The following is a 27,449-nucleotide window of genomic DNA, read 5'->3' as shown; positions in this document are numbered from 1 at the left end:
ACCTTTCTTCTGGGGCGCCTGGGTGGCTCAGTCAGTTAAGTATCCGACTCTTAATTTTGGCTCAGGTTGTGAACTCAAGATTATGAGATCAAGCCCCATGTCGGCTCCACACTGGGCGTGGAGCCTGCTTAAGATTGTCTCTCCCTTTCCCTCCACTTTTTCCCCTCTTCTCCTCCTCATTAAAAAAAAAATCCTCTCTTCTCTTTGTCATTTTAATGCATATATTTCCATATATATGTATGTATGTATGTGTATAGATAGATAGATCTATCTATCTATATATGTCTTACACATTCATTCTAGATTATCATCCATGCTGCAGCAAACATCCTCATGAATCATTGCCTGCCTACTTCCTTAATGATTTGAAAAAAAATTCTACATGAAGAAATAGCAGCTTAAGAGTATTTACAACTTGCCTTGACATCACACCCTCTGACAAGGTATTCCAGGGATTAAACCTGTCTGATCCCACTGCCTTTGGTTGTTTCTTTATATTGTGTTGCATCGTGGATCAAGTTCCCTTGAACCTTTTAGCTCAAGGAGAAGTTTAGCAACCTCATGACCATCATCCACAAGAGGTGATGTGGTGTTAAGTACCATATGTGCTGGAAGCAGCACTGGCACGAGAACATCATGAGCTAAGTCATAGATGCTGGTAGGTCATTACATGCTTGGAAACTGCAGAGATCGCTGGCTAGAGATTCGGGCTATGGGTGAGAGGGGGATCTTTTCTTTTGTGTCCTTGACCAATAGTAGAGTACAGTAAGGGCATGAATAGATTGAGAATATAAATATTCTGTGGGTAATTTTTTTAAATCAACTGCATGCTAATCATGAAGGAAGTTTTCCTGATTGCAAAGGAGAGTTCCTATAATCTGATTGACAAAGCATGTCATTTTAAACTTTGACTCCAACAATCTATAAACTCCAGATACTACTCATGCACATTTAGTTGTCATATACACATTCACATGAATTCAGATAGCTATTACTTAGTGTTGGCATTTTGGGGTGGTTCACTGGAAGCAATGGAGAGGATCTAGGAAGGTTTTATCCCTCTTGGCAGCTCCATCACCTGGAGAAAATGCCCCCTTCTTCTCTCCTCCTTATACAGAAGCTTCCAGAGTTCCTTTTCTGTGCCAACCAATCCCCAATTTATAATTGTGCTTTCAGTCTTCATTGATGGTGTTCAGGCTTCTCACCTGTACTCATCCAGCTTTGGACTTTTCTCTCTTGGTTGAGTTTCTACTTATGTACATATTTCTTGGTAGTTAGACAACTGGTGAAGTTACCTTCGTCATGCTGGCCTTTGCTGGCTCTTATGCCTGTATATGCCTTTGCCAAAAATCAGTTGTCATATGTGCATGGATTTATTTCTGGACTCTCTGCTTTGTTCCATTTATCTACCTTTATGTCAGCACCATACTATTGTGATATAGTTTTATAATAATTCTTGAAATCTTATTCTAGTTAATATAGGTCCTTTGTATTTCCATATGAATTTCAGAATCAGCTTAATTTCTACAAAAAGTACTGCTGGGATTTTGATTGAGAATGTGTTAAATTCATAGATTAATTTGGGGAGAATTGACACCTTAACAATTTGGAGTCTTCAGACCCATGAACAAGATATACCTGTCTATATACTTAAGTCTTGATTTCTCTCAGTGGTGTTTTGTAGTTTTCAGTGTACATATCTATCACTTTTTTTGTCAGATTTATCCCTATGTATTTCATATGTTTTATGGTGTTGTAAATTGTATTGGATTTTATTTCAATTTTTTATTCTTGCTAGTATATGGAAATAAAACTGATTTCTTTCCATTGACCTCGAATCCTGCAACTTTGTTAGACTCACTTGTTGATTTTAGTAGCTTTTAATTAGATTCTATCAAATTTTCTGGGTGCCTGGGTGACTCAGTCAGTTAAGCATCTGCCTTCGGCTCAGATCATGATCCCAGGGTCCTGGGATCAAGTCCCACATCAGGCTCCCTCCTCAGCGGGGAGCCTGTTTCTCCCTCTGGCTGGCACTCTGTCTCTCTCTTTCTCTCTGACAAATAAATCAATAACATATTTTTTTAAATTAAAAAAATAAACTGTTAAAATAGATTCCATCACATTTTTTATGAAAATGATCATGTCATCTGTGAATAGACAATTTTACTTATTCATTTCCAATCTGTATGCATTTTATTTCCTTATTTTACCTGATTATACTACCTAGAACTTTGAGTACAATATTGAATACAGGTGGTGAGAGTGGACATCTTTGTCTTGTTCCTGATATTAGGGCAAAAGCGTTCAATATTCTGCGTCTGTTAAAACAATCATATGGGCTTTTCTCTTTTGGTTTATTACTATGGTGAATTTCATTGATTGATTTTCAAATATTAAACTAGCCCTGTATTATTGAGATAAATTCCATTCAGTCATGATGTATTATCTTTTCACCATATTGTTGGGTTTAATATATTAAAATCTTGCATAGAATTTTTGTATCTATATTTATGGGGCATATTGATATGTAGTTTTCTATTATCTTTATCTGGTTTTGGTATCAAGAAAATTCTGGCCTCATAGAATGAGCAGAAAAGTATTCTTTCCTCTTCATTATTTTGGAAGAGCTTGTATAGAATTACTATTATTTATTTCTCAAATATTTGTTATACTTCTCCAGTGATGCCATTTGGGCTTGGAGTTTTCTTTGTGGGAACATTTTTTCACTAAAATTGCAATTGCTTTAATATATGAAGGATTATTCAGGTTATCTATTTCTTCCTAAGTGAGTCTTCGTGTTCTGCATCTTTCAAATTGTCTATTGTATCCTTGCTGATTTTCTGACTACATATTCTATCAATTATTAAGAAAAAGATATTGAGACACCTCGGTGGCTCAGTTGGTTATCTGTCTTCAGCTCAGGTTATGATCCCAGGGTCCTGGGATTGAGCCCCATAGTGGGCTCCTGCTCAGTGCAGAGCCTACATCTCCCTCTCCCTCCACCTGCCACTCCACTTGCTTGTGCACGCTCACTGTCAGATAAATAAATAAAATCTTCAAAAAAATAATGAAATAAAATGGGCTTTGTGTTAGATGATTTTGCCCAACTTCAGGCTAATGAAGTGTTCTGAGCCTGTTTAAGGCTAGGCTAAGCTATGATGTTTGGTAAGTTAGGTTTATTAAATGTATTTTCAACTTAAAATATTTCCAACTTTTGATGGGTTTTTTGGGGACATAATCCCATTGTAAGGCAAGGAAAATCTATATTTTTAATAAATGGTATGGGGACAATTGGACAGTCATATACAACAAAAATGAATCTCTACTTAAATATCACATCATATTCAAAAATTAATACCAAATGGACTGTATATCCAAATGTAAAATAGAAAACTATAAAAGTTAAAGAAAAAAACTTAGGAGACCTTGAGTTTGTCCACAGATTCTTCGACATGACACAAAAAGCACAATTCATATAAGAAAAAAATGTTAAGTCAATCTTCATCATAATTTAAAACTTTTGCTTTGTGGGGTGCGTGGGTGGCTCAGTCGTTGGATGGCTGCCTTTGGCTCAGGTCATGATCCCAGGGTCTTGGGATCAAGGCCCACATCCGGCTCCCTGCTCAGTGGGGAGCCTGCTTCTCCCTCTCCCGCTCTCCCTGCTTGTGTTCCCTCTCTCTGTGTCTCTCTCTGTCAAATAAATAAATAAATAAATAAACTCTTTAGGGGCAAAAAACCTTTTGCTTTGTTAAAGACACTGTCAAAAGAATGAAAAGAAAATCTTCTCTAATGCAATGAGATTTCCTGGATTGGATTCTGGAACATTTAAAGAATATTAGTGGAGGGGCACCTGGCTGGCTCAGTCATTGGAGCGTGTCTCTCTTGATCTCAGGGTGGTGAGTTTGAGTTCCATGTTGCATGTAGAGATTCCCTAAAAATAAGATGTTTTAAAAAAAAGAATCTTACTGGAGAAATTAACAAAATCTAAATAAAGTCTGTGGTTTGGTTAGCAGTACTCCAAGCACAGTACCAATGTTAATTTTTTTAGTTATGACAAAGGTACCATGTTTATATTAGATATTAACATTAGGTGAATCTGACTGAAGAGTATATGGGAACTCTTCGTTTTATCTTTGCAACTGTTCTGTAAAACTAAAATCATTTCAAAATATAAATGTTTATTAAACAAAAAATATAGCCAAACTTAATAGTAAAAAAAATAGCTGCTCTGCTTGAAGCTAGAGAGGAGAGTCTCCTAGAAGCTCATCATCTCTGTCCGTGCTTTGCTGATCTCTTAGACCGCCTCTGGGGATCCTCTATAGAACTCTCGGATTCCTTGGAGTATGATTCCTAAACCACAGAACTAATCATTAATAAGACTAAAGGACAGAAATAGAAGCCTAGCTCAGGCCTGAATAATTGAAGACCTATTAGTTTATCTTTAAGGCCTCTCTGTCTATCATAGAAGATAATTAATTTGAACTGATACAATCTCCTCTTTACAAGGTCAAACATATTGCAGCCTAATATTCTGAACTTAGAGCTGCAAAGCACTTGATTTTTTGCTCAAGGTATCTTAAAAGTGCCCAAGATAAGGTGGCTGGCTTAGGATTATACAAGAATAGGAAAGATTAGGCTGCGATTTTGAGGATGCATGTGTGTATTATAAAATCCCACCTCATGTTTGAATTTTCATGAGGGCTCCTCAATGTCCTTAAAATGATTAAATACTAACTTTAAAAAAAAGATGGCTACAAAGAGAATATATTTGAAAATCATATATCTGACAAAGGGTTTCCATCCAGAATATATAAAGAACTCTCCAAACTCAATAATAAGAAAAAAACACAACCCAATTTACAAATTGGCAAAAAGTCATGGTCACTAAATCCAAGAGGGTATATAGATGGGAAATTAGCCCATGAAAAGATGCACCATATTATTGGCCATTTGGGAAATGTAAATTATAACCATAAGAGATACCAATACATACCTGTTAAGTGACAAAAAGATAAAGTACTGACAATAGTAAGTATTGATAAGGATGTGGAACAACTGGATCTCTCATATGTTATTGGCACAAATACAAAATTGTATAGCCACTCTTAGAAAATGGTTTGGCAGGTTCCCATAAAGTTAAATATACACGTACCATATGACCTAGAAGTTCAGTTCAGAGATGGAGAGCTGGAAAGATGTTGCCTATCCCATCAAAGAAAAAACTGGATGAATTACAAATTAATGAGTTTTCGTGGACTCATCAAAGAACTGAGGTCATAGAGTAAATGTCTTCCCAAAATCTGGAGGGAGCTAGGTGCCTGCAGGAAGACAGGACTGGAACATTTGCTTACCAGGGGCAGAAGCCATTATGAACATTAAACAAAAAATTGTGATGAATTCCTGGGGACCTAGCCTGGGAACTCGAAGCTCTCAAGGGACTCAGCCATGTCGGGTTCCCACTCTCTTGCAGGCTTTTCCTCCAGAAATACCACTACGCTCAAACAGAGAATCCAGAAAGGTTTCCCGTGGTGCTAGCAAGAATAGAACAGCCATGGCCCAAATCCTCCCAGACCCATTTCCCTGATCTCCCTTACAGAATGAAAACGCTTAATCTGCAGGCACTGGTAAAATTGCACTACAACTAGGGGAAGGCAATGGAGGTCATCAAGGAAACTTGGCCCAGACCTACTTTCCTATCTTCCCTAAGTAACAAAAACTTCCATCTTCAGGAGCTGGGGCATCAAAGTGGGAGGTGGGTATACTCATGCTGCTGGGAGAAGTGAACAGGGGAAACAAACTCTACCCACAGAGGAAGGGACAGGAATATTGTGAAGGCACTCCCCCAAGACACACACCCAGAGTGCTTGCCTAAGAATAAGGCTTAATTGGGACACCAGAGAAGACTTCCTCTCTTATTCCCATTTCCATTAGAAGCTTTAACATATTAACCACAATTATTTTAAATTCTCTGATACTTTCATCTTCTGTGTCATATCCAAGTTTGGCTTTGCCTCCAGACTGTGTGTTTCCTACCTTTTTGTATGCAAAAGAATTTTATGTTGAAAATCTGACATGTTGTATAGGACAGTTAGATACTAAAGTAAATATTGTGTATGTTAGGAGAAGAGCATACAGTTACTCCTCATAGGATTTTAGTAGGGGTATTTCTGCTAGGATAGTATTAACTTAGTAAGGAGTTGTACTAAGTTTATTGTTACCCTCAGTGCACCAAGAGCCTTCAAGTCCTTCCACTCGTGCCTTGTTTTGATCTCCACACTTGGATTTGGGTCTTCCCATTGTGTTGTTCCCTAGAAAAGGTTTGTCTGTTAGAGCTTTCTTAGTTGTATTTCATGCCTATTTTTTCTCTGAGGCTTGTTGGTGGGTGGGAAGTGAGGGAGTAGGTTTCCTGACATTCTTACTAAGTCTCAGTATTAGGCAGGCACTGTGGACTTGGGTCTCAGGGTTATGTGGCCTTCACAAGAGTTTCTGCCATTCTGCCAGATGGAGTGCTGAGCCTAGCACTTATTACTCCCGGGATAGAGATTACTCCTCACTCCCCACTCCCACTCCTAGCCTTCCCTTCTCCCAGCTGCAGTAGGTTTCCACCTCTGCACTTAGGTTCCAGCTTTGATGTCCTTCTGCACACAGATGAAGGCTTTTGCTACCTAGGAGAGATATCGAGAATGGGTAGGCAAGAGTTTCAACGGCCGTTTCCATATTTTTCTCCCAACTGAAGTGGGTTTTTACCAGTGATCTTAGGCAACATATTTTGATAGTTTTCAGCATACAGATTAAAGCTTTTGTTTTGTGTGGGAGATTGACAAGATCGGTTTGTATACTTTCAGCAGTGCCTCCTGTCCCATTTCCTCAGTCTTCTCAGGATTCTCCTCAACATCCCTGCCAGTGCCTGGTGGTGTTCTAGAGGAAAAGGGTGCAAGCAGGTGTGAAACTTCCAGGTCTGCAACCCCTAAGACCCTTCACACTCTCACACCAGTACACACTCAGCCTTTAGCAATTTGTTAAGGATTTTCTTACTGATTTATATGACATTTGAAGGCATCTGTCCCAGATAATCAAATGTCCACGTGCTATGTCTTCCCATAGGTGCCTGTCTTTTTTAGATTTTAAGTTAGTCGTTTCCCCCAGAGAACTCGTTTCTATGGTGGTTTCAAGAAAATTATTTAAGTTGCAGTTTGTACAGCTTTTTTCTTGTGAGGATGGAAGTGATGCTCTTTCCAACTCTGTATATCCCTATACAGAAACCAGCCATCCTTTTGTTTTCATGCAACCTGTATCGTTACGTTTATAAATTGTTAGGCCATGGTTTTTCATTTTGATAGTCTTTGTCCTTTAATTGATGTAGTTAGGCCATTTAAATTTCATGGATTATTGATGTTTGGATTTAGACCTACCATGTTATTGTTTTCTGTTTTTTCCTTCTGTTTTTCATTCCTGTTTTACCTTTACTGCCTTGTTTTGAGTTATTTAAAACTTTTCAGTATTCCATCTCAATATATCTGTTGTAAGTTTGACTATATCTTTGTATACGGTTTTATAGTAGGAATTACAAAGTACATATTTAACTGTTCATATTCCACTTAGAATCAATATTTTCTCATTTCAGTTCAAATGAAGAAACGTTGCCACCTTATAGGCCTTTTTACCATTTCCTCCTTAGGCTATAGTTGTCTGATTGGTTACATTTACATATGTTGAAAACTACGGACAATGTTATAATTTTTTTCTCATTAAACTTTTGTTTTAATGGGTCTCAGAATTCTGTGACAGATTTTTGGTCAAGCTGTCTCCATTAAAAAGTACTGAGATTAAAAACTAGTGACTTAAATGCCATACACACAAACACACACAAAAAAACAACCCAGATGGTCTACAAAACATTCTCCTTTCCTTCTGAATATTTCACAATGCATTGTTATCATTAACCAGTCTTACTATTAAACTTAAGTGGCCAGTTAACACAAAAGGTTCTGACACCATTCTTCCACCACTGATTAAGACTGGGGTGGCAGGTATTGGGGATAATATTCACTTAGGCTTCTGAGCTTTCTGGGCAGACTTGGTCACCTTGCCATCTCCAACTGCCTTCTTGTCCACTGCTTTGATGACACCTATAGCAACCATTATTCTCATGTCATGAACAGCAAAATGATCCAGAGGAGGATAGTCAGAGAAGCTCTCAACATACATAGGCTTGCCAAGAACATATCAATGATGACAAGATCACTAGATTTGAAGAACTTGGGACCATCTTCCAGCTTTTTTCCAGAATGATGATCTATCTTCTCCTTCAGTTCAGCAAACTTGCAAGCAATGTGAGTTGTGTGGCAGTCCAGCACAGGTGCATATCCAGCACTGATTCAGCCAGGATGATTCAGGATAATCACCTGAGCCATAAAGCCAGATGCTTCCATTGGTGGGTCATTTTTGCTGTCACCAACCACATTGCCTCAGTGAACATTGTTGACAGATACATTCATGACATTGAAGTCCACATTGTCCCCAGCAAGAGCCTCACTCAAAGCTTCGTGGTGCATCTCAACAGACTTTGCTTCAGTTGTAACATTGACTGGAGCAAAGGTGACCACCATGCCAGGTTTAAGAACACCAGTCTCCACCCCGCCCACAGGGACAGCACCAATACCACCAATTTTGCAGACGTCCTCGAGAAGCAGACACAAGGGCTTGTCAGTTGGACAAGTTGGTGGTAGAATACAATCCAGAGCCTCAAGCAGTGTGGTTCTACTTGCATTCCCATTTTTACAGGTGACTTTCCATCCCTTAAACCAAGGCATGTTAGTACTGGGCTCCAGCATGTTGTCACCATTCCAACCAGAAATTGGCACAAGTGCTACTGTGTTGGGGTTGTAGCCAACTTTCTTAATGTAGGTGGTGACTTGCTTAATGATTTCCTCATATCTCTTCTAGCTCTAAGGTGGCTCAGTGGAATACCTTTTGTTAATACCAATAATGAGTTGTTTCACACCCAGTGTGTAAGCCAGAAGGGCATGCTCACGAGTCTGCTCACTCTTGGAGACGCCTGCTTCAAATTCACCAACACCAGCAGCAACAATCAGGACAGCACAGTCAGCCTGAGATACGCCTGTGATCTTGTTTTTTATAAAGTCTCTGTGTCCCGAGGCATCAATGATAGTCACATAATACTTGCTGGTTTCAAATTTCCACCAGTAGATCTCAACGGTGATATCATGTTCATGTTCAACTCTCAGTTTATCAAAGACCCAGGCTTACTTTACCCAGGAGCCCTTTCCCATCTCAGCAGCCTCCTTCTCCAATTTTTTGATAGTTATTTTGTTGATCCCACCACATCTGTAGATCAGATGGCCATTTGTGGTAGACTTGCCCGAATCTATGTGTCCAACAACAATGAAGTTGATACAAGTCTTTTCCTTTCCCATTTTGGTTTAGATTTAGTAAGGGTTTTCATGACAACTGTGTTTTGGTAGCAAACCCATTGTGGAAAAAAAAGCCAAACAATGTTATAAATTTTACTTTTAAGTCTCAAACATACTTTAAAGAACCGAGGAGAGGGCACCTGGGTGGCTCAGTTTGTTAAGCCTCCGCTTTCGGCTCAGGTGATGATCCCAGTGTCCTAGGATCGAGTCCTGCAATTGGGTTCCCTGCTCAGCCAGGAGTCTGCTTCTCCCTCTGCTCCTCCCTCCACTTGTGCTCTCGCTCTCTCTCTCAAAAATAAATACTTTGTTTTTTTTAAAAGAACCAAAGAGGAAAAGAATCATCTATTATATTTACCCAGGTATTTACCATTTCTGGGTCCCTAGGTTTGAATCTGAGTTATGTGGTATAGGTGTGGAGAGCAGGAGGCTTCTGAATACTTTATCTGTGTGGGGTATGAGGTCTCTCAAATCTTTGAATATGGTCCTTGAACACTTTGAGTGGCTATGCTCCAAGATTTTTGTGTAAGGTATTTGGAGTTCATGTTCAGGGTATAAGATCTCTGAACGCTTTGAAGCCTATATCCCAAAGTTTGATCTGAATTATGTGGGTCAGAGTTCAATGTATGACATCTCAAAATTCTGAAGGTCTGTGTTGTAAGTTAAATCTGAGGTACTTGGGCTTTTTGATCAAGGTGTGAGTTCTTTAAAATTTTAGAGGATCTCTGTTCCAAATTTGCATCTGAGTCTGTAAGCAAAGTGGGGCCTTGGAATTTTTGAGTTTGTTTCCCAGTTTTTTATCTGAAGTATTTGGACGTCTTTTTTCAAGAGTAATGTCTCTGAAATCTTTGAGGGGCCAGGTTCCACAATTTAAGTCTGAGATATTTAGGGGGTCTGTGCTCAAGGTTGAATTCTCTGAAGTCTTTAAAGGTCTGCCCAAAGGTTTGAGTCTGACATAATTGTGGGACTACAGTCAGAGTCTCGGATTTCTTTCTTTTTTTTTTTTAAAGATTTTGTTTATTCAACAGAGAGAGAGAAAAAAAAAAACACAAGCAGGGGGAGTGGCAGGCAAAGGGAAAGGGAGAAGCAGGCTCTTCACAGAGCAGGGAGCCCAGCACTGGGCTGGATCCCAAGACCCTGGGATCATGACCTGAGCTGAAGGTAGACACTTAGCCAACTGAGCTACTCAGGTGCCCCCAGAGTCTCAGGTTTCTGAACTCTTTGAGAGTCTGTGGCTCAAAGTCTGAGTCAGAGAGATTTGGGTGTCTGTGTTCACAGTGCAAGATCTCTGAAGTCTTTGAGATGTGTCCCAAGGTTCAATCTGATTAATACAGAGTGAGTGTTCAGGGTCTAAGTTCTGTGAGTACCTTGAGGGTCTGTATTCAAGGCATGAAGTCTGAAATTTTAGAGAGTCTGTGTCCCAAGTTTGGGTCTAAGGTATTTGAAGTCTTTTTTTTTTTTTTTAAGATTTTATTTATTTATTTGACAGAGATCACAAGTAGGCAGAGAGGCAGGCAGAGAGAGAGGAGGAAGCAGGCTCCCTGCTGAGCAGAGAGCCTGATGCAGGGCTGGATCCCAGGACACTGGGATCATGACCTGAGCTGAAGGCAGAGGCTTTAACCCACTGAGCCACCCAGGCGTCCCGGTATTTGAAGTCTTAGTTCAAGGAGTGAAGTCCTTAAATTCTCTGAGGGTATGCTTTCAAAAATTTTGTCTGAGTTATTTAAATGCCTGCATTTAAGTTGTAAGTTATGTGTTTGAAAGTTCTTACCTCTTGAGGGTATATGTTTGAAAGTTTGAGCCTGACATAGGATTCTGTGCTCTCATTTACTGAATTCCTTCAGGGTCTGTTTCAACATTTAAATGTGAAGTAACTAGAAGTCTGTGTACTAGGTGCGAGGTCCTTCAACTGTTTTTCGGACTGTGCCTCAAGGTTGACTAGAGGTGGGAGGTATGTGTGTATTCAGAGGTCTGTGTTCAGCATGTGTTGAACTTTTAGAGGATCTCTTTCTCAAGTTTTGAATATGAGGTATTTGGGGTCTGTTTTCAGAGTGTGAAGTCTGAAATTTTAGAGGCGCTGTGTCCCAAGGATTTGGCTGGAGTTGTTTGGGGTGGGGGTCCGTAGTCAGGTTATGAAGTCTCTGAAATTTTACGACTCTCTGTGGTAAAGTTTGATTCTGAGGGGTATGGAAGTCTGTATTCAGAATACGACTTCTCTAAATTCTTTAAGGTCTATAGCTCAAGGTTTTGACTGTAAAGTATTTGGTGGTCTGTGGTCACAGTGTGAGGTCTCTGAAGTCTTTGAAAATTTGTGTTGTAAGGTTTGAACCTAAGGTCATTGTGGGTCTGTTATCAGAGTGTGAGGCCTCTCATACCTTTTGATATCTTTTAATGTTTGAATCTGAGGTGTTTGGGGAGTCTCTGGTCAGGGTGAGAGGTCTCTAAAACCAATGGGGGTCCGTTTCCAAAGGCTTAAGTTTCATGTATCTGGAGGTTTGCATTCATAGCATGCAGTCTCTCTACTTTCCAAGGATCTGTGTCCCAAAGATTCAGCCTCAGTTATTTATAGGTCTGTATTCAGAGTTTGAAGCCTCTGAGATTTCCAGCTTCTGTTCTTAGGGTTTAGTCTTAGGAATTAAGAGACTTGTTTTCTTTCAGGTTGTATGGTCTTTAAACTTTTTGAATGTCTAAGTCCAACATTTCGGTCTGAGGTATTTGGGGGTCTGTGTTCAGGAAGTGAGGTCCATGAGTTCTTTGAAGGTTTTTGTTCCAAGTTTTTTTGCCTCAGGTGTTTAGAAGTCTGCATTTAGGGTATGAAGTCTCTGATCTCTCTAAGGGCATATATTCCATGATTTGAGTCAGATATTTAGAGGTGTGTCCTCATGTTTTCTGAAATTTTTCAGGGTCAGTCCAAAGGTTTGCGCCTGAAGTAACTGCTGGTTTGTGTTCAGGGTATGAGGCTTTCTGAAATTATCCGGGGTCTGCAGTGTAAGGTTTAAATCTGAGGTAATTGGGGGTTTGTGATCAAGTTGTAAAGTCTTTGAAACCTCGGGGCACCTGGGTGGCTCAATGGGTTAAGCCACTGCCTTCAGCTCAGGTCACGATCTCAGGGTCCTGGGATCAAGCCCCACATCGGGCTCCTTGCTCAGTGGGGAGCCTGCTTCTCTCTCTGCCTCTGCCTGCCTCTCTGCCTGCTTGTGCTCTCGCTCTCTCTCTCTCTCTCTCTCTCTGTCAAATAAATAAATAAATAAATAAAATCTTTTTTAAAAAAAAGAGTCTTTGAAACCTTAAGCTTGGATCCCAAGTTTCAGAGGTATTTTTGCCCTGTGTTCAAAGAATAAGGTTCTTGAAATGTTTCAAGTTCTAGGTTCCAAGTTTTTTGTCTGAATTGTTTAGAATCCCTGTTCAGGAAGTGAAGTCTCTGAACTCTTTAAGAATCTATGTTCAGGGGTGTCTGGGTGGCTCAGTCGTTAAGCAACTGCCTTCAGCTCCGGTCATGATCCCAGGGTCCTGGGATCAAGCCCCGCATTGTGCTACCTGCTCGGGAAGCCTGCTTCTCCCTCTCTCTCTGCAGCTCCCCCTGCTTGTGTTCCCTCTCCCGCTGTGTCTCTCTCTGTCAAATAAATAAATAAAAATCTTAAGAAAAAAAGAACTATGTTCAGAGGTTTAAATCTGAGGTATTTGAAGGTCTATGTTCATGGAATAAGGACTCTGAAGTTTTTGAGCGTCTGTGCCAAGGTTTGAATCAGGGGCTCTGGGAGTCTGTGATCAAGGCATAAGAGCTATCCGAACTTATTAACAGTCTGTGCTCCAGAGTTTGATATGAAGTATTTTGGGTCTGTGATCTGAGTGTGAGGTCGCTCCACGCTGTAAGGATGTTGGTGCGAAAGTTTTGATTGTGTTCTATAGGGCTGTGAGATCTGGGTTCTGAAACATTTTGATGAACTGAGTTCCCAGGTTTCCATCTGATGTTGCAGGGTATCTGCGTTTGTGAGTTCAGGGATTTGTGGTTGGAGTATGAGGACTCTGAAATTGCTGAGTCTTCTATATGAATTTTGAATCTGAGCTTTTGTAGTCTATATTCAGCATGTGAGGGTTCTGACCTTTGAAGGTCTGTGTTGGCAGGTCAAGGTCTTAAGTGTTTGGTGGTGCATGTCCAGGTGGGGCCTGAAGCATCTGACTCTGAAGATGTTTTTTTTAGGATTGATTTTGAGGTATTTGTGCATCTATATTTTGAGAGTAAGGGTTTGAAGTCTTTGAGGGTCTATGATAATGAATTTGATGTATTTGCACATCGGTGTTTAGAGTTTTAGTTCTGTGAAATCTTTAAGGCCTCTGTTCCAAGATGTGAGGACTTTTATGTCTGTTTTCTGGGCCTAATATTCACAAATCTTATAGGGCCCTATTCTAATGTTTATATAACTTATATGGATTTTTTTTAAAGGAGTAAGTTTATTGAGCTTGTTGAAGGTTTCTGTCAAGGTTGAAGTCTCAGGTATTTGTAAGATGTGTACTGGGTATGAGGTCTATGCCTTCATTGAAGGTCTGAGTACCAGATATTGAATCACCAATATTCAGAGGTGTGTCCAGATTGTTATGACATAGAATATTCTCATGGCATGTATTCCAAAGCTGGAGTCTGAGGTGTTTGGGGTCTCTTTTCAAGGATGGAGGAGTTTGACCTTTTTGAGGGCTTGTTTCCCAAGTTTGCTTCCAAGTTTTTTTGTTTGGTTTTGTTTTTTGGCATCTAAGCAGGGTGTGAGGTGCTGAACTTGAGAGGGTCAGTGCTCCAAGAGTTGTATGTTGTATTTGGTTATTGATCTTCAGGGTGTGAAGTCTCTGAAATCTTTATGGTCCTATGAGTGTGAGGTTTGGGGGGGGGTCTATGTTCAGGGTGTGAGGTCTTGAATTCTTTGGGACCTGTGTTCCAAAATTTGAATCTGAGGTAACTGAACAAAGTACCATTTCCTATTGAGAGGTCCTATATATACATAGCCAAAGGGTGGTAGGAAATTATTTTTTAACATCATAAGCACATTTCCAAAATAGTGTCTGTAAATTCAAATGTCCTAAATAAATCTTGCTTGTTATAGATTTCCATTATATTTTCTGAGGGGAAAAATGTCCTGAAGATATAATGGTTGTTTTTAAAATGCAGCACATCATTGGCAGGAAAAACATTTCCAGGAAAAATATATTGTTTATAGTAATACAGTCTTCCATTAGCTGTTGTTTTAGAAGAAGAACTCTTTGTGTATATTATATTTTTCTAAGCCAAATTGTACTCTAAGTCCAGTTAAAATATCAGGACTATGTTTAAAGTACGCCTCAAATACCACATCCTGTACAAAACTTTCTTGGTCTTATAGATGCTAAAATGTTACCTAAAACCTTTCTGGAAATCCAGCCCATTCACACACATACCTCCCACCCCTGCCAAAGGCACAGTAGATGGTTCACCCTTCTTCACTCCTGTGGCATTATAATAACACATATTTTATGTGAGATTTCATTTCACGCTGTCTGCTGTGCCTCCTACCACTGAGAGCAGGGACGGAGACTATATCTTCTTTCAGTATTTTTGGTTCTTTCCACAGTGCCTGACCCACAGTGGGTGGTAGATATTAATGCTGTTATTTATTCATCCATTATTCTAATAAATCTTCATGCCTTTAATTCTCTTCACCTGAATCCATTCTGTCATGTTATGTACAGTGTTGATCTGGTTTTGAAAAGAAGCTTTCATAAAGGGACCTGTGATGCACCACCCGGATCCCCCTTCAAGAAGGGCCTAGTCCTTCATGTGCTAGGGCTGCTATCATCAGACAACTGTCAGCCCCTTCAGGCATTGTCTTAGGTGCAAAGAGCTGCCTCACTCAAGGTCACACTCCTTCCTTGGTGGCCTACATTTAATGACTGGTCAATAGGGAAATATAAAGGCATGACCGTCTAGCCCTAACCTGGGATAATTCTGATAGGACATTCAAGAGTTTCCCAAGGTGGGGGGTGGGGGGATCTCGGTGGCTTAGTCATTAAGTGTCTGCTTTAGGCTCAGGTCATGATCCCAGGGTCCTGCGATCCAGCCCTGCATCAGATTCCTTGCTTCTCCCTCTCCTACTCCCCCTGTTTGTGTTCCCTCTCTCACTATGTCTCTCTGTGTCAAATAAATAAATTTAAAAAAAAAAGAGTTTCCCAAGGGGTCGGCCATGGCTTGTATTTAGGCCTGCATCACAGGCTTCTCCCTCTACCCACCCTGGCTTCACTGTCAAATTTATTGGCAGGAAGTTATTCATTGTGTTTTCTTATTGCCATTTTAATGTCTATAGGGTCTCCGTTGATAACCCCACGTAAGAGGGTGTTCAAATTTCCTGCTATGATTCTGTCAACTTCTGCTTCATGTATATTGAGGTGCTATTATTAGGTTATGTACATATTTATAGTTGTTGTATCTTTCTAAGGAACTGTCCCTTCATCATTGTGACATTTTCCTTTTACTGGCTTCAAGAATGCTTTATCTGGTTTATAATATCCACTCCATCCTTATTATGTTTTTAGGTGTGTATAATATAACTTTTTCCATTCATTTACTTTCAAACTCTTCATATCTTTATATTTAAGGTATATGTTTCTTGTGTGTAGCATTTAGTAGGGCCTTGCTTTTAATCTACTCTGTGCATCTCTATGTTTCATTGTTTATATCATTAACATTTAGTGTAATAAGTGTGACAGGATTGTGTTCAGGGATATCAGCTTATTGGGAAGAGAGGTTGTTCTGTTTGTCCCCTCTGGTTTTTGTTTTATTTGTTTTTTTTTTCCCTTGTTTATCTTTTCTCTTTCCTCTTTCCTGCCTTCTCCTAGATTATTTGAGTATTTTTCGTCAGCTGCTGAAACCCCAAACCAGGAGTGGTATTTAGGACAGCAGTAAATGAGTATTAACTTCCCCATGAGAGACAACAGTGTTAGAGGATTCATCAAAATGTTGAAAAATGGTCACTCCACCCTTAGAAGTATTTGTCTGTGTTGTTCACTAAAGTTTCCCCAACTCCTAGAATAATTCCTAGCCACATAGTGGGTGCTTAATAAGGATTTGCTGAATGACCAAACTCTTTGACCAAGCAATCCTACTTGTAAGAATATATAATCAGACAGACAGATAGACACACACACACACACACATAAAGAGAGAGAGAGAGAGAGAGAGCTATGAGCACAAGACAGAAGGAGAAAACAACTGGTAAAAACATTAAATGTCTATTAATAGTCAACAACATACATGGGAAGATAAATGAGTGATGAGTGTTCATGTTATACCATGGAGCACAGGTGAGCTACAGAACAGAATGAGGGGGATTGATCTGTACTGACCAGGATTTCTCCATGACATATTATTAATGCAGTGTAAGTGGGTAATGCTCATAGTGGGACCTTATGTGTGTGCATGTGTGTCTGTGTGTGTGCATGTGTGACGTGTGAGTGCAGAGAAAAATGTCTGGAAAAAACACCTTTAACTGATCCCACTTGTCACCTGTGAGGTGGGGAAGAATAGGGTAGATGATTATAGCCTAATGTAGTCCATATATTTAGATATCATTTGAAGCTTCTTCACTGGACTATATTCATGTATTTTCTGTGTACATATTTCTAAAGGAAAGACATATACTGAAAACAATACTGGCACTACAGGGGTGTATGAGATTAGGGATACAAGGAGCTTAGAGGAATAGGGTCTCAAACTCATACAGACATGTAACTATAGATCATGAGAAAAATCCCTTATCTTAACTTCTATTTAGACCATGAGCCTTTTGAGAAAAATTTCTATTATTTGTAATTCCTTACAAAATAGTCCTCTTCTCATATTATCCCTATCAGTCAATAGCACAATCACCCATTTTATTTCCCAACACAGAAACCTGCTTTCAACATTTTACACTTTCCTCATCTTCACCCCAAGTCCAAATTCTTGCTGAGTGCAGTCCATTTTACTTCCCAAATACCTGCCTAATGTGCTCAATTCCTTCCATGTTTAGTATATCCAATTAGTCCAAACCATATGTCTCCTGTTGGCAAATTAGTCTAGTAACTCTAGTAACTGACAAAAATAGTTTAGTAACTCTAGTAACAGAATAGTAACTCTAGTCTTCTAACTCTCTTCTAGTATATTTTCCCCTTAATAATTTGCTTTCACTTCCATGTTTCTTTTTAGAGTGATCAAACTGAAACTTGTAATTCATAACTCACTGCAACAACAAATGGTATTCTTCACTTTCTACTTATGGCTTTACAGGTATTGCTGGGGGAGAATTTGGGTCTAATTATTTCACTATGTATTGATTTCCAGTTTTTTTCCTTTGTCTATCTACAACCTTCCAGAAAGCAAGAAAAGTGATCCAAGTGATCCTATCCTCAGAATTGCTCAGAAAGTAAAAAGTGCTGTAGATGAGACTTACACCCATGATCTTGGCGATGCTCACAAATAGTACTCTCTGTGCATACTGTGACCTAATCAAACAAGCCACCTGAACCAAAACTGGGGGACTGTTTAGGAAGACTTAATAAAGAAACTTATCTTGACAATGCACAGTCTCTTCTTAGGGACCTGTGTTTTGCCTGTATTGCCTTGGCATTTTCCAGAACACTTAAAGACTCTTGCTGACCTTCTATCCCCTCTGCAGTTCTTCCCCATACCAGCAATCGTACTGCACGTCAGATCTTCCTTTTGCTATAAATACTACTCCTGCTCACTCACTGATCTCTAACCTGGCAAAGATATCAAAACATTTACTACCCTGGAATAGTTAGAGAGCTAGGAAAAGGATCTTTTAGAAAAATCATTTTTTAATTGTAAACAAAATGGTAGAAGCATATGGGATTAGCCATATGCTTAATTCATTGAAATTACACTATGTCTAAAAAGTCAAGAAGCATCTTCCTTCTTTTAGATAAGTGTTTGTAAAGGGTAGTGCGGAAGCATATGTAGATAGCCCTGTGCTGAAGCCTCGAAATTACCCTGTGTATAATGCATCTTTCAAGTTACATCTTCATTCATTAAAATATAAGTGTTTGTAAACTTATGTGTGGAAGCCTGTGGGAATAGACTTATGCTAAACTCAGTATAACTATGCTATGTACAAAAATTAAAAATAAATAAAATTGTAAACAAAACAAAAAATGAGGGCCACCTGGGTGGCTCAGTGGGTTAAGCCTCTGTCTTCAGCTCAGGTCATGATCCCAGGGTCCTGGGATCAAGCCCCGCATCGGGCTCTCTGCTCAGCGGGGAGCCTGCTTCCCCCTCTCTCTCTGCCTACCTCTCTGCCTACTTGTGATCTCTCTGTCAAATAAATAAATAAAAATCTTTAAAAAAATGATTAATGTAAACTAGGAAAATGCAAGTAAATAATAAAGCAAGGAAAAATTACTTAGTGGAAAATTACCCAGAACGTCACACTCAAGAATACCACCTAACGTATCATATAGTTTCTGTAAGAGGAAGGAACATTTTCTCTCTCTCTACCCTCTTAGGTTCTTTGCGGTGGTTCCTGAAAATCAGACTGATAAAAGGCAGATTAACAAGAGAAAAACAAACAGAAGTTATTAACACATGCCTTCTATATACTTGGGAGCTTTCAGTGGTGAGTTACTCAAAGAGGTGGCTAGAATTTGGAGTCTATATACTTAATCTAGTAAGGGAAAAGGAAGTGGAGAAAGGGTACTTAGGGAAAAGCAAATGCCTTTTTGGAAAGTTAAATGGGCCCTTGGTTGAATATATGGGAGATTTAGTTGTAAGCCTTAAAAATAAAATAGCCAGTGATTTAACTAGCAAAAATGACTTTTTTCCAGGAATAGCAAGGAAATTGCAATTCAGGGCATGCAAACCATGATGAACCATAGGCAGGTCCAAGAATGAAGGACAGGAGCTTGCTTTTTATGGAAGAAAGGAGGGAGTTGGGAAAGGTTGTTTTGAATGAATGTTCATTGGAGGAGAGTGAGAGTTTGAGGTAGTGGCAGCTTCTCACTGGCTGAGTTGTGGTATTTCCTCATTGGCTGGGTTTTTGCTGGGCAAGGAGAAAATCTTCCTTCTTCCTGCTGGGATACATAAAATAAGCTACAACAAGTCATACTTGAGTGGGACCTTCTCTCAATTGCTTCCCAACTCCATTTTGAATTAAGATTCCTTTATTCATTTTCATATAAGAGTCTTTCGGACAATGTCTGTTTGGATGTAGTACCTACTTATCTTCAGAAGAGAAGACAAAAGTTTCTCCCAGGGAGAATATTTATGATAATTTAGTTCTTTTGAGTCCTTTAGAAAGGCTCTGCTTTTAAGCAGATAAAAGATTTCAGGAATTCCAGGTATTTCAGCTCAAAGAAATTCTTGGGCCAAAGCTATATATTTGGAGGTGGCTTACCCTGATCCTCTTCATTTCCTTCTAGAGTTTCGCTGTGCATTACTGAAAGCAATGTCTGGCCCATATTAAGCATCCATAAGTGTGAACTTTTATTCTGATGTCTATTGACTTCTCCTTTTTGCTTTTATTGTTTCTTCCTCCCTCCCTCTTACCTTCTCATCCCTCTTGCCCTCTCCCTCACTTTCTCACATCTCTCAGTCATCCCACCCAGCTGTTGCAAGCTGAGCCCTCCTGGCTCTGTGCCCTGAGGTTAGGAACCCTGCACTACCTGTCTGCTTCTTCCACCAGGGCGAGATTCCTGTTTAATGAAATAACTTCTATGAAGTTCACCTAAAATCCAAATCCAATTTTTGTTTCAAGTAAAGACAATGGTTGAGTGCCTCAATGCACTTCAGGGATGACTAACTGGAGGGAGAAATGCTTCTAGTCTTGTGACTGAGTTTAGGGGTGAATGGGGGAACATATGACTGTAGAAGCTCACACGAGGTCAGCCCCAATCATTAGGGCATGTCTACAGTTGAGTGAGTTGGCTGATCCCTCCAGGGGTAAGGGTAGGGAGGAGTCAGAGATAACTCCAAAATGTATGCACACTCCAGCACCAAATCCCTGCCTCCAAAGTCATGAAGACCAGCCCAGCTACTGAGGTGCCTGTGAAGAACAGTAGCCAATAACAGCACAGCATCTGAGGGAGGAAGCAAGACTTATGAGCACTTCTGGAAATCTTATGTAACTGGGCAGAACTGGGGCATGAAAATTCTCTAGGACCAATCAGAGCCCAGGAACATCCTTGATTTCTGTTCCCCTCATTCCAGAGCCAGTGTCTGCCCGGGATATTCACTCTTTTCTTTTTTTTAAGATATTATTTATTTATTTGACAGACAGAGATCACAAGTAGGCAGAGAGGCAGGCAGAGAGAGAGGAGGAAGCAGGCTCCCTGCTGAGCAGAGAGCCCGATGCGGGGCTCGATCCCAGGACCCTGGGACCATGACCTGAGCCGAAGGCAAAAGTTTTAACCCACTGAGCCACTCAGGCGCCCCAGCACTTGGCTCATTTTTAAGGCTCTGTTCACATCACCTCATTTGAGAGTCTTTTCAATATTACCCCAAATAAAATGTATAATACCCCCACATTATCCCTTGCTATCCCCTTAAAAATGTTTTGTTTACCCCTGTCCATTCTACCCTCAGCCCTGGAGTAAGGACCAGGTGTTTTGGGGCCAGCTGAGGAAGGTTGGATTCCCACAGAATAGCCCAGTAGAGGAGGACTTGTCTGGCCTTTTACCAACAAGAATGTTAATCATATTGGAAATTACTTGGGTTTAGGGATTAACCCAGAAGTCCAGGGCCTAGGCCTGAGTGCGGAAGGAGGACAGACATGCATGAGACACATAAGTGCCTTTTTGCCCATTAAAGATATGGGAGTAATGAGGCCCAGAGGATGTGGGCCCCAAGATCCAGGAAAGGTAGGTGGGGAGTGAGACCTTACCCCAGTCCCACCCCCGCCCCATCTGGGGGACTGCTACAGAGAAGGAGGCACTATAAAGAGGTGAAGGGGGCCCATGGGCACCTGTGGAGGACATTGTGGGTGAAAAGTTAGACCTTCCCAGGTGGAACAGCCCCTCCACCCACTCTCAAGACCCTGGAGCAGTGTGGATATTCAGCTCTGTTATCATCATTGGGATCTTGGGCCCCTCTCCCTCCCCTAGCAGGCACACAGTCCAACAGTCCAAAAGCAACATTGGGTCTTTTAAAGCCTTTGGGGATGGAGACTGTGAGAAAAGGATCAGAGTACTGCCACTCTGGAGATTTAGACCTGGAGGTTTGTTCAGGCCATGGCAGATGGATAAAAAAGGAGGCATGGCCAAGGGTGTGGACAGATGTGGACACCCACATACACCCTCTCTGACCAGCATGTTCCCTGTAGCATAGCTTTACTCACAGAGTGACCCTCTCCACAGAGCCAGCTCCTGGGGTCTGCATAGCAAGGGCATCCTAGTTTACCTGAGTCCTCACCTGTTTCTCTGAGAATAGTAAGGTCGTGTCACTCAAGGTGAGAGAGGTCCCAAGCCCAGGGGTTTCCACATCTGCAGGTCAGGAACAATGTCTGCAGGAATGGGGGAGTCCTGGTTACTGGGGTCTTCTCTCTTATCCCACCTTCTGAAGAATGCAACATAAGCACCTCCACCCTCAGAACCCTCAGAAAGCTTTCTCTCCCTGCCCTGATCAGTCTGGTATTCAGCCAAGTGCACAGAGCCTCCCTCACCTTTCTGATGTGCTCCCATCATCTTGCTGTCCCAGGCTTCAGAGTTGATTCAGACCCACAAACAGTTCCTAAAACTCATACCTTGTTATAAAGACCCTGAAGCAGCTTAGAGACTTCACAGTATGGAAGAAGACCCCCAAAGATGCCAGACAATGGATACAGATCCACAGATAACACAGAGACCACACACCTGGGACTGAACACAGACCGCCCCTCCCCACCAAGCAGCTCACAGACTTCACACCCAGAACAGAAAGTCCCAAACAGTAAAGAGTCTTCACACCCTGGCACAGACCCTCAAAAAGCCTACTAATATGCGTTGGGTAACACATACACAAACAGCTCAGAGACCTGCCATCTGGGGCAACAACCTCCTTGGAGTGGAGCCATTTCATACTGAAGATACATAGACCTCTAAATATCCAGACCTCACAACCTAAAAAATAGATCCCCAAAGACTTCAGTATAATACATAAACTCCATGTACCTCTGAGCTTAGACAAAGACCTCTAAATAGGTGAGAGACCTAAAATCTTGGGCACAGACCCCCAAGGACCTCAGAGAGCTATCCAAGCACCAGTCCATCCAGGCAACTCCACAACTCACTCTGGACACAGACACATGAACAGCTCAGAAAGCTCATACCCTGGGCACAGAACACCAAAGAACTCGGGACCCAACAGGCTTGAAATGGACCTCCAGAAATTACACAAACCACACATGCTTAATAGACTCACCAGAAATTCAGATACCTCATACCCTGGGGCACAGACCCCCAAATAACCACAGAAAACATATACTTGAAAATAGACCATAAATAATTCAGAAATCTAACCGTGCACCTGTACAGCTTGGAGTCTTAAAAAATCTTTACATAGACCTCTTCCCCTTCCCAAAAAGAGCCCCGAGAAGCCACACCCTAAAACCAAACCTCCTAAAAGCCACAGAACTCACACCCTAGGAATCATACCCCCAAAGACTTCCAAACAACTCAGCATTCTTACACCCTGGAATAAGGATTCCTATAGAGTTCTGAGACTTCACACCAAGAATGCAGATCCAGAAAACCTCAGAAAATTCAAAACTGAGGACATAGGCCGCCCAAAAATTCAGAGACATCACACCCTGAACACAAACCTCCAAAAAGCTGAAAGACCTCACATCAGGAAAAAGGCAAACAGTTTAGAGATATAATATCCTGTACAAACACCCAAAAATAGACTTACAGATTTCTGAGCCTGAATATAGATTCCCCAAAGAGGTGAAAGACTGTAAATGTTGGGAAACAGGCCCACAATTAACCAGGAACCTCATACCTTGGGCCACTTTTTCAAAGTGCTTAGACAACTCACACTGTGGTCATGGGCCTCTGAAATAGTCCCAAAACATCATCCTCTGGGACATAGACTACAGAAATCATGGACTTTACACCCTGGGAACACACCTCCATGTAGTTCAGAGGCCTTCAAAATGCTAGATACTTCATGCTCTGAACAACGAGCTCCAGAACTAAAAGACCTCGCATCTTCTATATGGACACATAGACCCGTAAGCAGGACAAAGCCCTCATAACCCAGGTGAAGAATCTCCTAACATAGAATACCTGTCACCCTAGGACACAATTTAGAAACCTCAAAGCCTGGGACACCGATTTTAAAAATGTTCAGAGACATTATGCTTAATTTTTTTATTATTGAAGTATAATTGACATACAATGTTGTATTAGTTTCAGGTGTACAACATATTGATTCAAAAATTCTATATATTACTTGGAGCTCACCATAGTAAGTGTAGTCACTATCTGTCACCATATAATGTTATTACAATATTATTGACAATATTTCCTATATTTTTCATTTCTGTGACATATTTATTTGATAACTGGAAGTTTGTACCTCTTAATCCCCTTTATCAATTTGCCCATCCCTTTGTCTACCTACACTCTGGCAACCACCAGTTTGTTCTCTGTACTTAAGAGTCCATTTCATTTTTTGTTTGTTTGTTCATGCATTTTTTTTTAAGATTTTATTTATTTATTTGACAGACAGAGATCACAGGTAGGCAGAGAGGCAGGCAGAGAGAGAGGAGGAAGCAGGCTCCCTGCTGAGCAGAGAGCCCGATGCGGGGCTCTATCCCAGGACCCTGAGATCACGACCTGAGCCAAAGGCAGAGGCTTTAACCCACTGAGCCACCCAGGCGCCCCTGCATTTTGTTTTTTAGATTCCAAGTGAAATTATATGGTATTTGTCTTTCTCTGACTTACTTCATCTGGCAAAATACTATCTAGCTCCACCCATGTTGTCACGAATGCCAAGATCTCATTCTTTTTTATGGCTGAGTAATATTCGATTGCAGATATCTCTATCTCTAGCTATAGCTATAGCTATAGATATCTATAGCTATAGCTATCATATCTTCTTTATCCATTCATCTACTAAGGACACTTGGGCTGCTTCCATACTTTGGCTATTATAAATTATGTTGCAATAATAAAAGTTTGAATATATTTTCTCAAATTAATGTTTTAGTATTCTTTGGGTAAATACCCAGTAGTGGAATTGCTGGATCTTATGGTATTTCTATTTTTAATTTTTTGGAAACTTCCATACTGTTTCCACAGTGGCTGCACAAATTTGCATTCCCACCAACTGCAAGAGGGTCCCTTTTTCTCCACATCTTCACCAACAGCTATTGTTTCTTGTGTTGTTGACTTAAGCCATTTTGATAGATGTGAGGTGATATCGCATTATAGTTTTGATTTGCATTTCCCTGATGATAAACGATGTTGAGCTTCTTTTCATGTGTCTTTTGGCCATCTGGATGTCTTCTTCAGAGAAATGTCTGTTCATCCCTTCTGCCCATTTTTCATCATATTACTTATTTTTGGGGTGTTCAGTTTTATAAGTTCTTTATATATTTTGGATACTAACCCTTTATCAGATAAGTCATATGTAAATATCTTCTCCCATTCTATAGGTTGCCTTTTAGTTTCATGGATTGTTTCCTTCACTCTGCAGAAGGTTTTTATTTTGATGAAGTCCAAATAGTTTATTTTTGCTTTTCTTTCCCTTGCCTCAGGAGACATATCTAGAAGAAAGTTGCTATGGCTGATGTCTGAGAAGTTAATGCCTGTGCTCTCTTCTAGGATTTTTATGCTTTCAGATCTCATATTTAGGCACTTAATACATTTTGAATTTGTTTATGTGTATGGTGTTAGAAAGTGAACCAGTCTCATTCTTTTGCATGTTGCTGTCCAGCTTTCCCAACACCATCTGTTGAAGAGATTATCTTTTTCCCATTAGATATTCTCTCCTGCTTTTTCAAAGATTCATTAACCATACAGTTGGGGGTTTATTTCTGGGTTTTCTTTTCTGTTCTATTGATCTAAGTGTCTATTTTTGTGCCAGTATCATACTATTTTGGTTACTACCACTTTGGAATATAACTTGAAGTCCAGAATTGTGATGACTCCAGCTTTGCTTTTTCGTCTTCAAGATTGTTTTGGAGTCCCTTGTGGTTCCCCACAAATTTTAGGATTGTTTGTTCTAGTTCTCTGAAAAATGCTGTTGCTATTTTGGTAGGGGTTGCATTGAATGTGTAGATTACTTTGAGTAGTATACAATTTAACAATATGTGTTCTTCCAACATATGAGCACAGGATGTCATTTCTTTGTGTTGTCTTCAATTTCTTTCATCAATGTTTTATAATTTTCAGAGTACAGGTTTTTCACCTCTTTGGTCAGGATTATTCCGGTATCTTAATATTTTTGGTGCAATTTTAAATAGGATTGTTTTCTTAATTTCTCTTTCTGCTGCTTCATTATTGGTGTATAGAAATGCATACGATTTCTGTGCATTAATTTTGTATCCTGCGATTTTATTTTATTATTTTATTTTTTAAAGATTTATTTGTTTATTTATTTGACAGACAGAGATCAGAAGTAGGCAGAGAGGTGGGGGGGTGGCGCAGGGAGAGCAGGTTCCCCGTTAAGCGGAGAGCCCCATGTGGGGCTTGATCCCAAGACCCTGGGATCATGACCAGAGCCAAAAGCAGAGGCTTTAACCCACTGAGCCACACAGGCACCGCGTATCCTGCAATTTTAGAGAATTCATTCATGAGTTTTAGCAGTTTTTTCATGGAGGATTTGGGTTTTCTATATATAGTATAATGGCATCAGCATATAGTGAAAGTTTTACTTCTTCCTTACCTATTTGGATGCCTTTTATTTCATTGTGTTTTCTGATTGCTGTGGCTAGGACTTCCAATACTATGTTGAATAAAAGTGGTAAGAGTGGACATCCCCATCTTATTCCTGACTGTAGAAGAAAAGTTCTCAGTTTTTCCCCATTGAGGATGATATTAGCTATTGAGTATGTTCCCTCTCAACTTACTTTGAGGTTTTTACCATGAATAGAAGTACTTTGTCAAATGCTTTTTCTGTATCTATTGGAAGGAAAAAATGAAACAAGATGGGATTTGGAGGGAGACAAACCATAAGAGACTTTCTGTGGAGGCCAAGAAAAATTAAGGTCATCCCACGTCAAGCCCTTTGGAACTGTTGGCCTTATACCTTGCTTACAGAGTTCCCAGCAGCCTCACCAGGTGAGTAAAGAATGTCACTTCCTGGCAGGATACTTTGGGAACCTCAGGAAGAGGAATTCACCCATATCGACAGGTATTGCAGGCATGTCTGATGGCAAGTATGTGGCTTGGCTTCTGGCCTGGAGAGGCTACTATAAGTTCAACCTAAAGATTCCTTATAAGAAGTTCCAGCGGAGCAGATTCTAAAAGATTAATATAATTATTCACTGTTCTTGCTGAGCTTATGTAAATAATTAGACCAAGTTTGTTAAAACTGGACTTGTTTTTCAAATAAATTAGTCCTGATTTGACTATCTCTGGAAATGAGGGTTATTCTAGAGAGAAAAATTATGTTTTAATAACACACCTTTATGGATGTTAAATTCTAGATTTAATTGTTTTTAAATGCTTGTTTACCTCAACTAGACAACTTGAGGTAAACTTCAGAGAGGTTGCACGATAGCTCATTTAGACGATATTGCTTTTGCCAGTCAGTCTGCCCAAGATATAAGAAGCATTTCGGGAATTACAAACAGCCTTACTGAGTGCCCCAGCATTGGCCATCCCAGATGTTACCAAGCCCTCCCACTTGTATGTGGATGAAAAGGCAGGGGTGGCCGAAGGAGTTGAAGGAGTTGTGACTCAGACTCTGGGTCCTTGGCAAAGGCCAGTAGCCTATCTTAGCAAGAAACTAGATCTAGTAGTGGCTGGGTTCCCCCTTGCCTCCGCATAATTGCTGCCACGGCCTTCCTGGTCAAGGATGCA

At 40.3% G+C, this 27,449-nt stretch overlaps 1 protein-coding gene across 5 annotated transcripts in view; it reads right to left on the bottom strand.

The window, feature by feature from the left end:
- The window catches only part of PAGE4 (PAGE family member 4), a 128,612-nt gene that overhangs the window by 10,603 nt on the left and 90,560 nt on the right, over positions 1 to 27,449 (bottom strand). The window contains exon 1 of one of the 5 annotated variants that reach the window (XM_032843000.1): positions 21,853 to 21,932. The exons of 3 other annotated variants lie outside the window; for them this stretch is intronic. Coding sequence is in view for 1 of the 2 variants with exons in the window: in XM_032842995.1 (XP_032698886.1) it covers positions 424 to 427 (4 nt within the window). In the remaining variant the exon portion in view is untranslated. Of the gene's footprint in view, positions 1 to 423; positions 501 to 21,852; positions 21,933 to 27,449 lie in introns of those variants that run through there. One more of the 5 variants, XM_032842995.1, reaches the window with a different exon arrangement.

This window comes from Lontra canadensis, unplaced genomic scaffold (genome assembly GCF_010015895.1).
Source record: "Lontra canadensis isolate GAN:19392208 unplaced genomic scaffold, GSC_riverotter_1.0 scaffold134, whole genome shotgun sequence".
Taxonomy (NCBI): Eukaryota; Metazoa; Chordata; class Mammalia; order Carnivora; family Mustelidae; genus Lontra; species Lontra canadensis.
Note: the sequence above shows the minus strand (reverse complement) of the source record. Positions and strands in the feature narration are given on the sequence as shown.